The sequence below is a fragment of the Sorex fumeus genome, unplaced genomic scaffold (genome assembly GCF_029834395.1).
Source record: "Sorex fumeus unplaced genomic scaffold, SorFum_2.1 ptg000008l, whole genome shotgun sequence".
NCBI lineage: Eukaryota > Metazoa > Chordata > Mammalia > Eulipotyphla > Soricidae > Sorex > Sorex fumeus.
The window spans coordinates 2673650-2687265 of NW_026606065.1; the positions used below are offsets into that span (position 1 = coordinate 2673650).

The following is a 13616-nucleotide window of genomic DNA, read 5'->3' on the forward strand; positions in this document are numbered from 1 at the left end:
CCCTGGGTTCATTTCCCAGACCCTCCAGCCAAATAATTGATAACAGTACTTGAAAATGGTCTAGTGAAAAACTGAACTTCAAAAAAAAATATTAAGTTTTATAATGGCTCCAAATAGAATTATTGATTTCATTTTTTATTTCTCTATTGAGTAATTACTTGTTCAGAATTCTGCTAGAAATGGCCTTCCGTCTTCTCAGAACAATAAGCTGAGTAACACATCATTTGTAATGAATGCATAGAATCGTTCCCTAAATATATCATTATTAATAGAACTCAGACTGTCCTCAACTTTCAGGCATTTGTTTTTAGTTTTTCCATTATTGTTATGAAGAGCAACTTCCTGGATGTCTTTTTTTTTTTTGGTGACCCCTAGTTTTGTAGCTGCTCTGTAGAAAAGAGAAAGCTTCTAGGCAAGTGAGCTGTAGTTGTGATGTGCCTATTTTGGGTGAGACGGGGTTCACCCAGAGGTGCTTACTCCCATTTCTGCCTTGGGGTTGACTCGTAAGAGTGCTCAGAGGACCACGTGGTGCAGGGGATCAAATAGGAACCTCCTGCATTTCAAGTATGTGCCCAACCCATTGAGCTCTCTTCCCGGCCCTTCTATGACTGAGGTATTTTTGTCTGTTTTTCTTTTTTAAAGATTCTTCCTTACATGTCCCCAAAAAGCTCCCTATTTGCTTTCGTCTTCTTCTGAAACAGCTGTGCTAGCTGAAACTTTAGAACTGTCTCCTTGAACGGCATTAAGATTTGTTGTCTTCAAGTGTCACTTGTAGAGAATTTTTACTAAATGTTAATTTTACCGTGATAGTTTGAAATACCATGATTTGAGACCAGCGTTACACATTGGACATGTTATAGTGTATTGGAGAGTTACTTAATTTTCTCGTTTTTGTTTCCAGAAACCGCGAAGTTTTATATGACAGAGATCATTATTCAGCCATCGGAGAGCGCTTTTTCCGTCATACCAAGGTACAAATAGCAAACAAGTCTACTTTGCAACTTCTCTTTCAAAGAACTGTAAAATTCATTGTTTAGGAATTCATTTTTATTTATACCTCTATTTGAAAAGCGAAAGAAGACGTTCGGAAAGGTCGTCGACTTAAACCACACAGATAAGGACTTACAGACTTAGTCATCGTTTCCTTCCATGATATTACAGTTAGAAGTGCTCTTAGACATTTTTTTAGTTCTGAGAGGTTTTTGTCTTCTCTTTTTGTCTTAGAAGGCCAAGGACTTACAGCTTAGTAGATATTTTTAATTACTGTTTCTCATGATAATTTGACATACTTTAATTTTGAAAGCTGAATCAGTTTTCAAATGACTGCTGCTTTTATTTATAAAGTTACTTAATCATCAAATCAATTAGCATTTCTTTTCTTTGTGTTTTTTTTGTAAACAAGAACTATATGTCATTGTTTTAGGTTTTTTTTTTTTTTTTTTTTTGCTTTTTGGGGTCACACCTGGCGATGCACAGGAGTTACTCCTGGCTCATGCACTCAGGAAGTACTCCTGGCAGTGCTCGGGGGACCATATGGGATGCTGGGAATCGAACCCGGGTCAGCCTGGGTCAGCCGCGTGCAAGGCAAACGCCCCTCCCGATCTGCTATCACTCCAGCCCCCTTGTTTTAGTTTTTTCACATCTAATAATCATGGCAGTCTGGATGTCACTGTTAAGTGCTGCTTTTTGTTTGTTTTTGTTTTGGGACATAGCCAGCAGTGCTTGGACTTCCTTCTGGCACTCAGCTCGGGGATCTGTCCTGGGGGGTCTTGGACGCTAGGGAAACCCTGTGTGGCCAGGTCCTTCCTGTTGTATTAGTGCTCAATAGTTTTGTGAATACGCTGGTTTTTTTTTTTTCTCCCTCTGAGAGTTGGAGTGTAGTGGTGAATACAAATTAAACCATTGAAGACAGTATTATTTAATATTCGGGAGGAAATTTTTCACGTACCTAATTTTTTCTTTTGGGGGGATAAGGAGGCAGGGACAGTAATTGGGCCACACTTGGCAACCTGGTGGTGTTCTGGGCTTTCTCCTGGCTCTGCTCTCAGGAATCACTCCTGGTGGACCTAGAGGACCATGTGTGGTGCCAGGGACCAGCTGCGGGAAGGTCAACCTACCTGCTGTACTGTCTTCACCCCCCACCCTCACCCCACTTCTTAAATGTAATTTCAGGGTCTGGAGCCATAGCACAGCGGGGAGGGCGTTTGGCTTGCCGCAGCCAATCAGGGTTTGATTCCCAGCATCCCATATGCCCCCCTGAGCACCACCAGGGGTAATTCCTGAGTGCAGAACCAGGAGTCACCCTTGTGCATCGCTGGGTGTGATCCGAAAAGCAAAAAATAAATGATTGAATTAGTTAAATGTAACTTCATTTAAATGTCTAAGAGCACAAATGGAATAATGTCTAGCAGAATTTTTTAAATTCTGTCACTGTCACTGTCCTCTCGTTGTTCATCAATTTGCTCGAGAGGGCCCAGTAACGTCTCCATCGTGAGACTTTGTTGTTACTGTGTTTGGCATATCGAATACGTCACGGGGAGCTTGCCAGACTGCCGTGTGGGCGAGATCCTCTTGGTAGCTTGCCAGGCCCTCCGAGAGGGGCGGAGGAATCGAACTCGGGTTGGCCGTGTTGGCTGCGTGCAAGGCAAACGCCCTACCCGCTTTGCTATTTAAATTCTGTATGAGGAATAATTAGATTTGGGTTAGAAATAAATTTTTTAAGTTTAGGTACTATTTACTTATTTATTGGTTTTAGGTCCACTCCTGGTGATGCTCAGAAGTTACTCCTGGCTCTGTGCTCAGGCATCACTTTCGGTGGGGCTCTGTGGATTATACCTGGGGCTGTGGGGATGGTACCTGGGTTACCTGCAAGCAAGGCAAGCACCCTACCTCCTGTACTATCTCTCTGGATTCTGGCTTGGAAAATCTTTTCGAATTGTGGAATAGAGTAATGGAAGAGTGGAACATACAAATCCATGAAAATGTATTAATAGTCACATTACCCAGGTTGGGAGGAAATGAATGGTCAGCATATTGAAAAGTCTAGCATGCACCTAGCTCTGTCTTTTAGCTACCCCAGGTGTTCATAGCCAGCTAGAGTTGATGAGAGCCACATTGTGAAAACAAACTGGTTTCTCTTGACACAGGTCCCAGTTTGTACAGAGCGTGATTGCCCGGTGTTTGGTGGAACTCTCTTCAGCGAGAAGCACTTTCAGATTCACTATTCAAGATCCTGAGGGCAAAGTCTACATCTTGGTGAGAAATGCCTTCATCCAAATGTTTATCGTCCAGCAATCCAGAGTCTCAGAAATATTTTTAATTTTTCTCGTCTTTTTTTTTCTTCAGTCCCCAGGCCTAGAAAACAAAGGATCAAAAATTATATTTTAATAGCAACTTAATTCATAAATCAGATCTGTTAATTTAACAATAAATTGCCAAGTGCAAGTGCGTTTCAAGGTTAGGGACTATGGAGAGAAATGGAAACCCGATTCTTACACCATGAAATGAGGTCTTTTACCCTTTTTCAAGGAGTTCATTGAAACTTTCTTGTTCACCAGTAGTACACAGTTGTCATGTTCACTGTTTTTACATGTATTCTTTTTTCAGCACTGGGATTTACAAAACTGTTACTAATAGTTCCAGGCGAACAGTGTTCCCGTTGCACACCGCCCGTGTCAGCGTCCCTCCACCAAGATTCCCCACTCACATCTCACCCCTTCTTCATCAACTTTGAAAAGAATGATTGTCTTTCATGAGCCATGAGTGGCTCTCCGGCACGGCCATAACACCGGACACACAGAAACCAATCTCGTAATTATCTGGCTCTTTGCAGAAATCCAAAATCATGGCTGCGTGACATTATATGATTCATTCATATGATTCTCATAACCAGCTATAGAAAACAAAATATTTTACAATGCCTTTTCAGCAATTCTGACTGTTTGGGGGGGAAATTCTAAAACAATAATGGTGCATCTTTTGTCAAAATAATGAATGTAATCAATGTAGAGAAGAGTTAAGTAGAAATCATCTGCCTCACAGGCATTGGGAGGGGTGGGAGGGGGGGTATACTGGGGTTCTTGGTGGTGAAAAATGAGTACTGGTGAAGGGAAAGGGGTTTGATCATTGTATGACTGAGACTTAAACCTTAGTAACTTTTTCCACAGTGATTCAATAAATAAATATAAGAAGAAAAAAATTAAAAAATTAAGGTTAAAAAAAAAGGAATGATTGTCATTTGGGTCACATGTTGACAGTAGTGTCAATGCTTGTGATTGACATGTACAGGGTGGCCTCATGTCACCCCTGGCAGTTGCCCAGGACCCGTGTGACCTTTTATTACCTCAAGACTACTTCATCATCTCTTCCCATCCACTTGGCCTTTGCGGTTTGTAATCCACGGCCAAGGACTTGTCGGTATCCAAACTGTTCATGCACTGTATTATACGGTAGATTTTTAGAATCTATGTCTTTTGCCTAACAGACTCTATAACCGTAGATTAGTAACTACTCATTTCTTCCTTCCTCTGCTCCTGATAGCCACTTTCCTACTTTTCTGCTTCTCTATAAGTTAGACTGTTTTCAGTGCCTCATGTAAGTGGAACATACACACCTTTTGTCCTGACTTGTCTCACTGTGCATGATGACGAAGTTTATCCATATCAAGTGTGTACAATATTTATCTCTTCATTCATTCATTCATTGATGAGTATATGTATGTCGTATTTTCTTCATCTATGTATTCATTCTTGGATATGGATATTCTTTCTACATTTTTGCTATTGTAAATAGTGCTGAAGTCAATATTAGAGTAAGATCCTAATATCAAGACATAGTCAAGAAGTAGTGATAGGGTTTTTTTAACTTTATTGATTCACCTTGAGATCTAGTTACAAGCTTTCATGTTTGAGTTACAGTCAGACAATGACCAAACACCCCTCCCTCCACCAGGGCACATTCCCCACCATCAATATCCTCAGTAACCCCCCCCTCCCCCCCCGCTTTCCCATCCTCCGAGTGCCTCCATGGCAGACAATATTCCCTGTACTCTCTCTCTCCTTTTGGGCATTATGGTTTGCAATGCAGATACGGGAAGGTCATAACCTTTGGTCCTTTATCTACTTTCGGTACACAAGTCGTGATAGGTTTTGAAGAACAGACTACAATTAGTAAAATCATCCTCTACATATACTACGTATATCTAATCTTATGCTACCTTTATCAAGAATAATCTGGGACCAGGAAGATAACTCCATGTGTGAGGTTCTGAGTTGGATCATACGCTCCTGAGAGCCCCCCAGCACTGTGATGTAGCCTGAGGGTCTTCGAGCACTGAACCATCAGACTCAGACCACACAGAGAGCACTGCTAGAAGTGGCTCCTATTAAAATAGATAGGTTGGAGCTAGAGGAAATGTACAGGTTTAAGGCGCTGGCCTTGAATGTGGCCAATCCCACTTAGTACATGTCCCCAGCTAGTACATAGTCTCCCGAGTACTTCCGAGAGCAACGTCCAGCACAGAACCAAGAACAGCTCCTGGCATTGCCAGGCATGCCGCAAGACCTGCGGGAAAAAAAGAATTAGATTCATGTCTAATAACCCACAAATGAGAACCTGAATAGGACTTCTTCCATAAGCTGTCTTATTTAACCTATAAAATATTCTCTGATGCCGGGCTGGAGAGATAGTACAGTGGTCAGGGCGCTTGCATTGCGTGTAGCCAACCCAGGTTTGATTTCCGGCATCCCGGAAGGACCCCTGAACCCTGCCAGAAGTGATCTCTGAGCCCAGAGCCAGGAATAAGCGCTGAGTACCTCTGGCTATGGCAATCCCCTCACCCCACCCCCCCCAAATATATATACTAAGTGATGCTTGTTTGAGAGAGACACAATTAAGGTGCTTATTTAGGGAACTCAGAAGCTAGTAGGAAACCATGGGAGCGAAAAGGAGGGAAGGGCTTTGCGGATATCGTTATTTGTGGTTTTGTAGTGAGCCTTTCATTAAGGGGATCCTATACTTCTCTGATCCTAGGGACTGCCTATCAAAAGCTAAAGTAATTTTGGTTTGGGGTCACACCCAGCATTACTCAGAATTTAGTCTTGGCTCTGTGCTCAGGGATCATCCATGGCAGACTTGGGGGACCATGTGGAATGGCTGAGGATGGCGTCCTGGTCGGCCAAGTGCAAGGCAAGCGCCCTACCCATTGTATTATCGCTCCGGCCCTGCTAAAACAAATTTTAATGGAACTTGATGCAAAATACATATCATAGTCATCTGAAATGAATTTTCTTTTCAAATTAGTTTTCTTAAGTTTTTCAAGTTGATTATCAGGAGTATGATTTTTTTTTTAAAGGTAACACTTGTAGACATTTTTCTTTCTTTTTTATAAAACTTAGACTTTTTGAACCACATTCAGATAATGTCAGGAACAAAAAAGAAATAATTCTGTCTTCTCTCTGCCTCAGCAAACACTATTATAATGGTAATTAGTATGTGCAGTTTAATATGTACATAAGGGCCGTAGATACTTCTTCAAAACAAAACAAAATCATGCGGTTTGAATTTTTCTTCAGTATATTTCACATAACACTATGCCACCAGGACTTGTTAATGTAAAGCCATTTTCTCCCTGCCCCTTGGAGGGGGCACTGGACCCATCTGTTAGGGGTGGTAGTAACCGAGGGCATAACTGGGGGCGTTTTGCAGTTTATTCACTTCAAAAAAGGTAGATTCACAGGAGGTACTGTGATTTTTTTTTTTTGAATAGAAAAAAAGTAGGTCAAATAAGTTTGGGAACCTGTGGAAAATAGATAAGACTTTTTGTTTTGTACCAAAAAATAACTGTGCTAATTTATCCATGACAGTGAATACTCTCAGCCCTAGAAACTGCAGTATCTGCTGGCTTTTTCCTCCAGGGATTTGTCCTATGCCGGCAGATGTTCCTTGCCAAGGAGGGCGCCTGTTTTCCTCTGTTCCCTCTCCCCTCCCCTTGTGGCCGCGGTCAAACTGCTGCCAGATGATTTGACTCTCATCACAAAACCGATGGGGCACCCTCCAAAGGTGGGAGGGCCCAGTCTGTAGGCACTGCACGCTCCAGGGCTCCATGGATTCTCTGCACCCAGACTCCAGCTGTGTCCGTTCACACCCTTGCTCATCTCCGTTCCTTGCTTTGCCCTGTTCCCTCACTCTGTCTCCCGAGACCGCCTCCTTAATGAAACACCTGTATCCCAATATTACGCCACTCTTCCACCAACAGTGGTGTACAGAAAGACCCTCCAAAACACTGCTCTGAACTGCACGTGACCCGTCTTTTTTTTTTTTTTTTTTTTTTTAGTGAAACACCATGAGGTACAGCTGTAAACTTACAAATTTTTGTGCTTGGGTCTCAACCATACAATGATCAAATACCCATCCCTCCACCAGTGCCCATTTCCCACCACCACGGGTCCCAGCATCCCTCCCACCCTTCATCCCCCCATCCTCCCCTGTCTCTGTGGCAGGGCAATCCCCTGTGTTCTCTCTCTCCTTTTGGGTGTTGTGGTCTGCAAAAGAGGCATTGAGTGGCAAACATGTTCAGTCCATAGTCTACTTTCAACATGCATCTCCCATCCTGGGAGGATCCTCCTGTTTTGATTTGGCCAAAAACCTTGCCCCTCGTGTACAAAAGATGCTTGACTTCAGATTTCCTTTTTTTTTTTTAAGTGAGCTGGGAGACCCGTCTTTTTGTACTTGTCAACCTGATAAAAGGGGAAAGGGATAGAACACAAATCTTGCATTTTCTCGTTATTGGTGATAATTAAAATTTAAATATTTTGAAGTTTGTCACTATTTCTTCTGTTAATTCCATTCCTTTCTTTGCTGATGTCTGTATTGGTATGGGTCCCCCATTCCCACACTGTTGATTTCTGGGAGCCCTTTCTCCTGTAGGTAGTAGCTTTTTTAATATTTGTATTAAGTAATTTTCCTAAGTGGTTGTCTTTTTCTTAGTTCCGTGATGTTGGTTATTCTACCAGTGATTATGCTTTGGAAGGCTTGCCCTGCCTGTAAAAATTACGTGCACTAAGGGTTGTTTAAAGTTCTGATGATCACAGACAAAATATAGTTCTTGTTATTTAAGTCATTTCTTTGATTTCTGAAGTTTCCAGAATGGTCTGTGCATTCAAAAGTAATGAATCTAATAAGTATTTGGTTTTTTTTTTTTGGACACTCTCTGTTGATGGTTTGCATTTTCAGGAGGGCATTCGAATTTACCTTCTTTTGTGATTGCATTCGTTTCTTTGAAAGTAAGCTAATCCAGCATAATATTTGACATTCTGAAAATCCAACATAGAGCACCTATTGGAGTTTTACTTTGTTGATAACAAAGTGATATTCTGGTGGGGGAAAATTACATACGTAACTTTCCTGCTTTTCTTGTATTTTGATAGCTTTATATTGTTTTTTTTTTGTTTTTTGAGTATGGTATGAGGTATGAATAGGGTGGTAATATCCTCCTCACACTTGAACTTTTCTGTCCTTATCTTCAGCTGTGGCTCTTAAACTCAGACAGTTTGGTGATTGACTCTTTGAGAAGTTCCAGAAGAATACAAAGAAGCATCCAAAAATTTCCCCTGTTGGAAGACCAATTGCAAGCTGATCCCAGTTCCTCTTGGAATGCCGTCAAAGTTCTCTATGTTCCATGCATCAAAAGCAGGAATGAAGAGTAAGTTAGGATTTTGTTTTCTCATTCCATGTTATGATTTAGTTTCTGTTTCCCCATTGGTGTTAAAAAGGGGCTGAGGTGAGTCATGGTTTCATTTTCCTGCTCCATGCGTATGGTTTAGAACTGGGGCTGTCCTCCCATTGTTCATCGATTTGCTCAAGCAGGCCCAGTAGAATCGGGGCTAGAGAGACAGTATAGCAGGTAACTATAGCACGCCTTGCACGTGGCTTACCTTGCGTTTCATCCATGGTACAGCATGTGATTCCTTAAGCACCAGTAGTAGTAAGTCCTGAGCACACATGGGTGTGACCAAAAAATAGAGAGAAACAGAAACAGTGAGAGACACAGAGAGGTGAATTAAATGGTATTATGCAATTTCACTGTCACTGTCACTGTCCTCCCGTTGTTCATCGATTTGCTTGAGCGGGCCTAGTAACGTCTCCATTGTGAGACTTGTTGTTACTGTGTTTGGCATATCAAGTATGCCACGGGGAGCTTGCCAGGCTCTGCCGTGCGGGCGGGATATCTCGGTAGCTTGCCAGGCTCTCTGAGAGGGGCGAAGGAATCTAACCTGGGTTGGCCTGGTCGGTCGCATGCAAGGCAAACGCACCCCACTGGGCTATCGCTCCAGCCCTTATGCAACTTACTTACTTGGAATTTCTAGAAGTTGTACTGCTAAATATTATGCTTTCAAAGTAGATTGAATTATTATAGATGACTCATGCTAATATGCAGAAAGCTTGCTTTTATGGAAAGTAATTGTCCTTTTGTTGTAATCTCAGCTGTCTGTACATATGGTTGGAGACTTAAATCAGGCTTCAGCAACTATGAATATTTACTGATAAGCACCTTCTAATCATTTGGGATACAATTTCGAACAAAATATATAACCCCTGAAATACGGACAAATAAATCAAAGGTGGATATGTTTCTTAATGTGAATCTTTCACTTCCAATTTAAGTCTTAATTTAAGTCTACCTACAACCCCATGGGATAGGTACTATTATGAAAAGATAAGAACCCTAAAATGCAGGTGTTAAATTACTCTGGTAAAATATAAAGAAAGGTAATTAGAATGTGCCAGGATATGTGTTTCATGTTGTGCTTTTGTATTGAAAACTTAGTCCTCAGATAAGATGATATTTCAGTGGGAAAGTAAAGGAAATAAAAACATCAAGGCTTATCTGAGGGAAGAGATGAGTGTGTGTGTGTGTGTGTGTGTGTGTGTGTCACAAATCACAATTTTCAAGCAGAGGAATCATTGATAAAATGTGATTTGAAAGTTCTCCATCATGTTCTTTCCAGAAATAAAGATCATCTGTGTGTAGTACCCCTCTTTTTTCTGTTTATTTTTCATCTTATAATTAGAATAATATTTATGTCCTCATTTTTATTTGTATTTAAAAGATTTGAAGTATCGTTGGTTTATGCCATTATAAGTTTTAGATATTTTAAACCGATGTCTTTATGTTGTCCACATGTAAATATCTTTTTTACATTAAGCAAATAAACAAAAAGTGTAGGCTAGAAAGATTATGCAGAGATGAAAACACTGTGTTGCAGGCAGCTACCCCTGATTTAGTCTCCACCACCATTGCATCTGGTCCACCAGATACACCCAGGAGTGATCCTTGAGTACAGGCCAGGAATAAACCATGTTTTTTTTCTGAAATTAAGTCCTGATGTGGCCCTCAAGCCAAACCAAACGAACTGTGACTTGGATATTATTTTCCAAGTCTGTGCTAAACATTTTATGAAAGCATTTTATTATAAATAATTTAATCATATTTCTATTGCTATTTAGATTATTTTTGATGTTGCAAATAGTATTGCATTGTATAGTATTTGTTTTGTGATTATATCTTGTTTTTTAAATGAGGGGTATCTAGAATTGGAATTATTGAGTCAAAGAGTATGATGTTTAAAATTTTGATAGACAACATGAAATTGTTTTCTACATAAGCTTTATATTTGTATTCCCATCTGGTTTCCTTAAAAGCTAGATTTCCTACACCCTCACCCAAACTGTCATTTAAATTTTTGCTCATATGATACCAGTCTAAATGAAACAGGTACTGTTGCCTTATCTTTGTGTTTCATTGAAGTTTTCTGTGGCCACTGTCACTGTCACTGTCCTCCTGTTGTTCATCGATTTGCTCGAGCAGGCCCAGTAACGTCTCCATCGGAGACTTTGTTGTTACTGTGTCTGGCATATCGAATACGTCACGGGGAGCTGGCCAGGCTCTGCCGTGAGGGCGAGATACTCTCGGCAGCTTTCCGAGAGGGGCGAAGGAATCGAACCCAGCTTGGCCGGGCGGGCTGTGCACAAGGCAAACACCCTACCCGCTGTAGGGCTGCAGCCCTTTGCTGAAGTATGACCAGAAAATATACTTACATGTTATCTGTTTTTACCTTTTTAGCATTGTATTATTATCAGAAATTAATAATATAAAACTATGATTAATTTTTTTGCACTACACCTGATGTTGCAGAAACTATCATTCCCTAAGGCTTTTTTTAAAGGATAAAAGTAAATAGTCTTGAGATGATTTAGAGGAATATATAGTTACATAGTCTGCTAAAAACTCTGTGTGTTAATTTATTGAATGTGTGCGAATCTGTTGCTATAATGAATGAATTGGTGTTACCAACCCCATAAAGTGTTTCATTAAGCTATCTCAAGTTAAATCTGTTTCCCTCGCAAGTCACAGAATAGCATGGTTTATGCTTACTAATTAGGAACATTGACTCTGCAAGTATAGTAATAAGCATATCTCAAATATGAACATTAAAGTCTTATGTGCAAGCCGAATAAAAGCCACATTATTGGGATTCCCAATTCAGTGCTTTTCATATACTCTTTTTCTAGCATATAATCTCTCACCATAAAATTTTAGACCTGTAGTTTTCACTGTAAATCTATTATATCTTTGGGATCAGTACCCATAGTTGTTTCGAATGCATCAAGCATTCTTATTCTCAAATTTTATTACTAACGATACTCAGTAAATACTTAGACATCCTAATGGGTAATATAATAGCACGAACTTACGATCTAAAGTATTTTTCTGTCTTATCTTAAAAATCAGAACTTAAGACTACAAATAGAATCTTTCCCCAAGAAGTCTTAGTATAATTGTCCGTTGTAAGGAAATTAATCTAAAAATGCATGAAAGTAATCATATGCTTCTGGAAAAATACCAAATGCTTCTTTGGAAAGCACATTCTTCTTATTTATCTATTACTACCCATAGGTATCAAGATTACCATCCAGAGAGCAGTCTTCCTTATGAAGCAAGTTGCGCATGTAGTGCTTTGATTTAAGTTGGAAAAATCTCTCCTTTGGGTAGTAGATGATGGACTGTGTAATGTAAATTCGGGTATACCTTATTTGTAATTGCTGTACTTTCAATTATTTCATCTTACTCATTTAGAAAGATAAAGGAACAATACTGTGACATATAATAAAAGTGAGCCATTTACTTAGAGAATTCAATCGAAACAGATTTTCTATGCCAAAAGCATTTCTAAATTTTCCTACGAGAAAAGCATTTACTCTCCTGGAATTGCTTTTATGGGAAGAAATTTGGTTTCCTTGCTCTGATGAAACATTGTGAAAAAAATATACATCTGTGACCTGTGAAGTTTAAAAGAGGGAAGGGGCCCGAATTGGATAAAGGGAAGGAAGAAAATATGTATGAAATTTTTTCTTCCTATATTTTCTAATCATGTGTTATATTTGGGTTGGGGTCACTCCTGGCAGTGCTCAGGAGTCACTCGGCTCATTGCTCAGGGATACCTTTTGGCAGGCTCAGGGGACCATAGGGGAGATCAAACCTGGTGAATTGTGCACAAGATGAACACCTTACCTGGTGTCCTATTGCTCCAGCCTTTCATTACTTATTTTTATGATTAAAACCTAAAGTAGTTGTTTTTAATTTTTACCTTAGGAAGACTAAGTTTTTCTTTTGATTTCTTGTTTTGCTTTGTTTTAGGGCCACACCCAGCGGTGCTTAGGGGTTACTCCTGGCTCTGCACCCAGAAATTAATCCCAGAAAGCGCAGGGGACCATATGGTGTGCAGGGGATCCAACCTGGGTTGGCTGCATGCAAGGCAAACACTAAACTGACTTTACTGTAGCTCTGGCCCAGGTTTTTCTTTTTCTTTCCATCTCTTTCTTTCTTTCTTTCTTTCTTTCTTTCTTTCTTTCTTTCTTTCTTTCTCTCTACTACTGTATTTGGTAATGTATGTGGTATTTCTTTTTAGTTTGTTTTTGAACCACACCTGGCTATGTTCAGGAATTTGACTCAGGGATCACTCGGACTGTGTGAGCAACCAAATGTGGTGCCAAGGATTGAATCTGGGTTGTCACTGGCAAGGCAAGTGCTTTATCTCTGTACTACCTCTCAAGTCCCATTGTATGTAATTTTAAAGCAAGAAAGCAAACATTTCTGCTATAAAGGAATTTGGTGTTAAATCAACATTGGTCAGTGTACTCCTTCCAAAAAATTTTAAAGAAAAATCTGTTTACATGAGGAAGAGAAACATATTTTCTTTCCTTTTTCAAATTTTAATTTTTTTTTTTTAAAAAAAGGGAAACCTTGGTCAATGGGATTTGCAGTTTTCCAATACTGTTAGTGATAGGGTTTCGTGAATACAACATCCCAACACCGACACCTCACCCCCACCAGAGTGTCCATTTCCCTCCACCGCTGCCTGAGGGTCTCACTCAGCCACCCCACCCCAAAACCCCTGGACCCTCCCTACATCTCACTGTCATGGTCAGCATCATTCTGTAGACCAGTTCTTATATTCTGTTGCTTTTGGTCTTTTGCTGTACCACCGTGCTTGCTTTCACATAAGAGAGAGATCAGCTCTCTCTGTCCTCTCCTGGCTGACTTCACTCAACATGGT

General features: G+C 40.3%; 1 protein-coding gene across 1 annotated transcript in view; it reads left to right on the top strand.

The window, feature by feature from the left end:
- UBE3D (ubiquitin protein ligase E3D) overlaps positions 1-13616 on the top strand; it is a 155989-nt gene that overhangs the window by 35317 nt on the left and 107056 nt on the right. The window contains exons 6-8 of the mRNA XM_056109878.1: positions 902-971; positions 3147-3255; positions 8526-8701. Coding sequence (XP_055965853.1) covers positions 902-971; positions 3147-3255; positions 8526-8701 — 355 coding nt within the window. The remainder of the gene's footprint in view (positions 1-901; positions 972-3146; positions 3256-8525; positions 8702-13616) is intronic.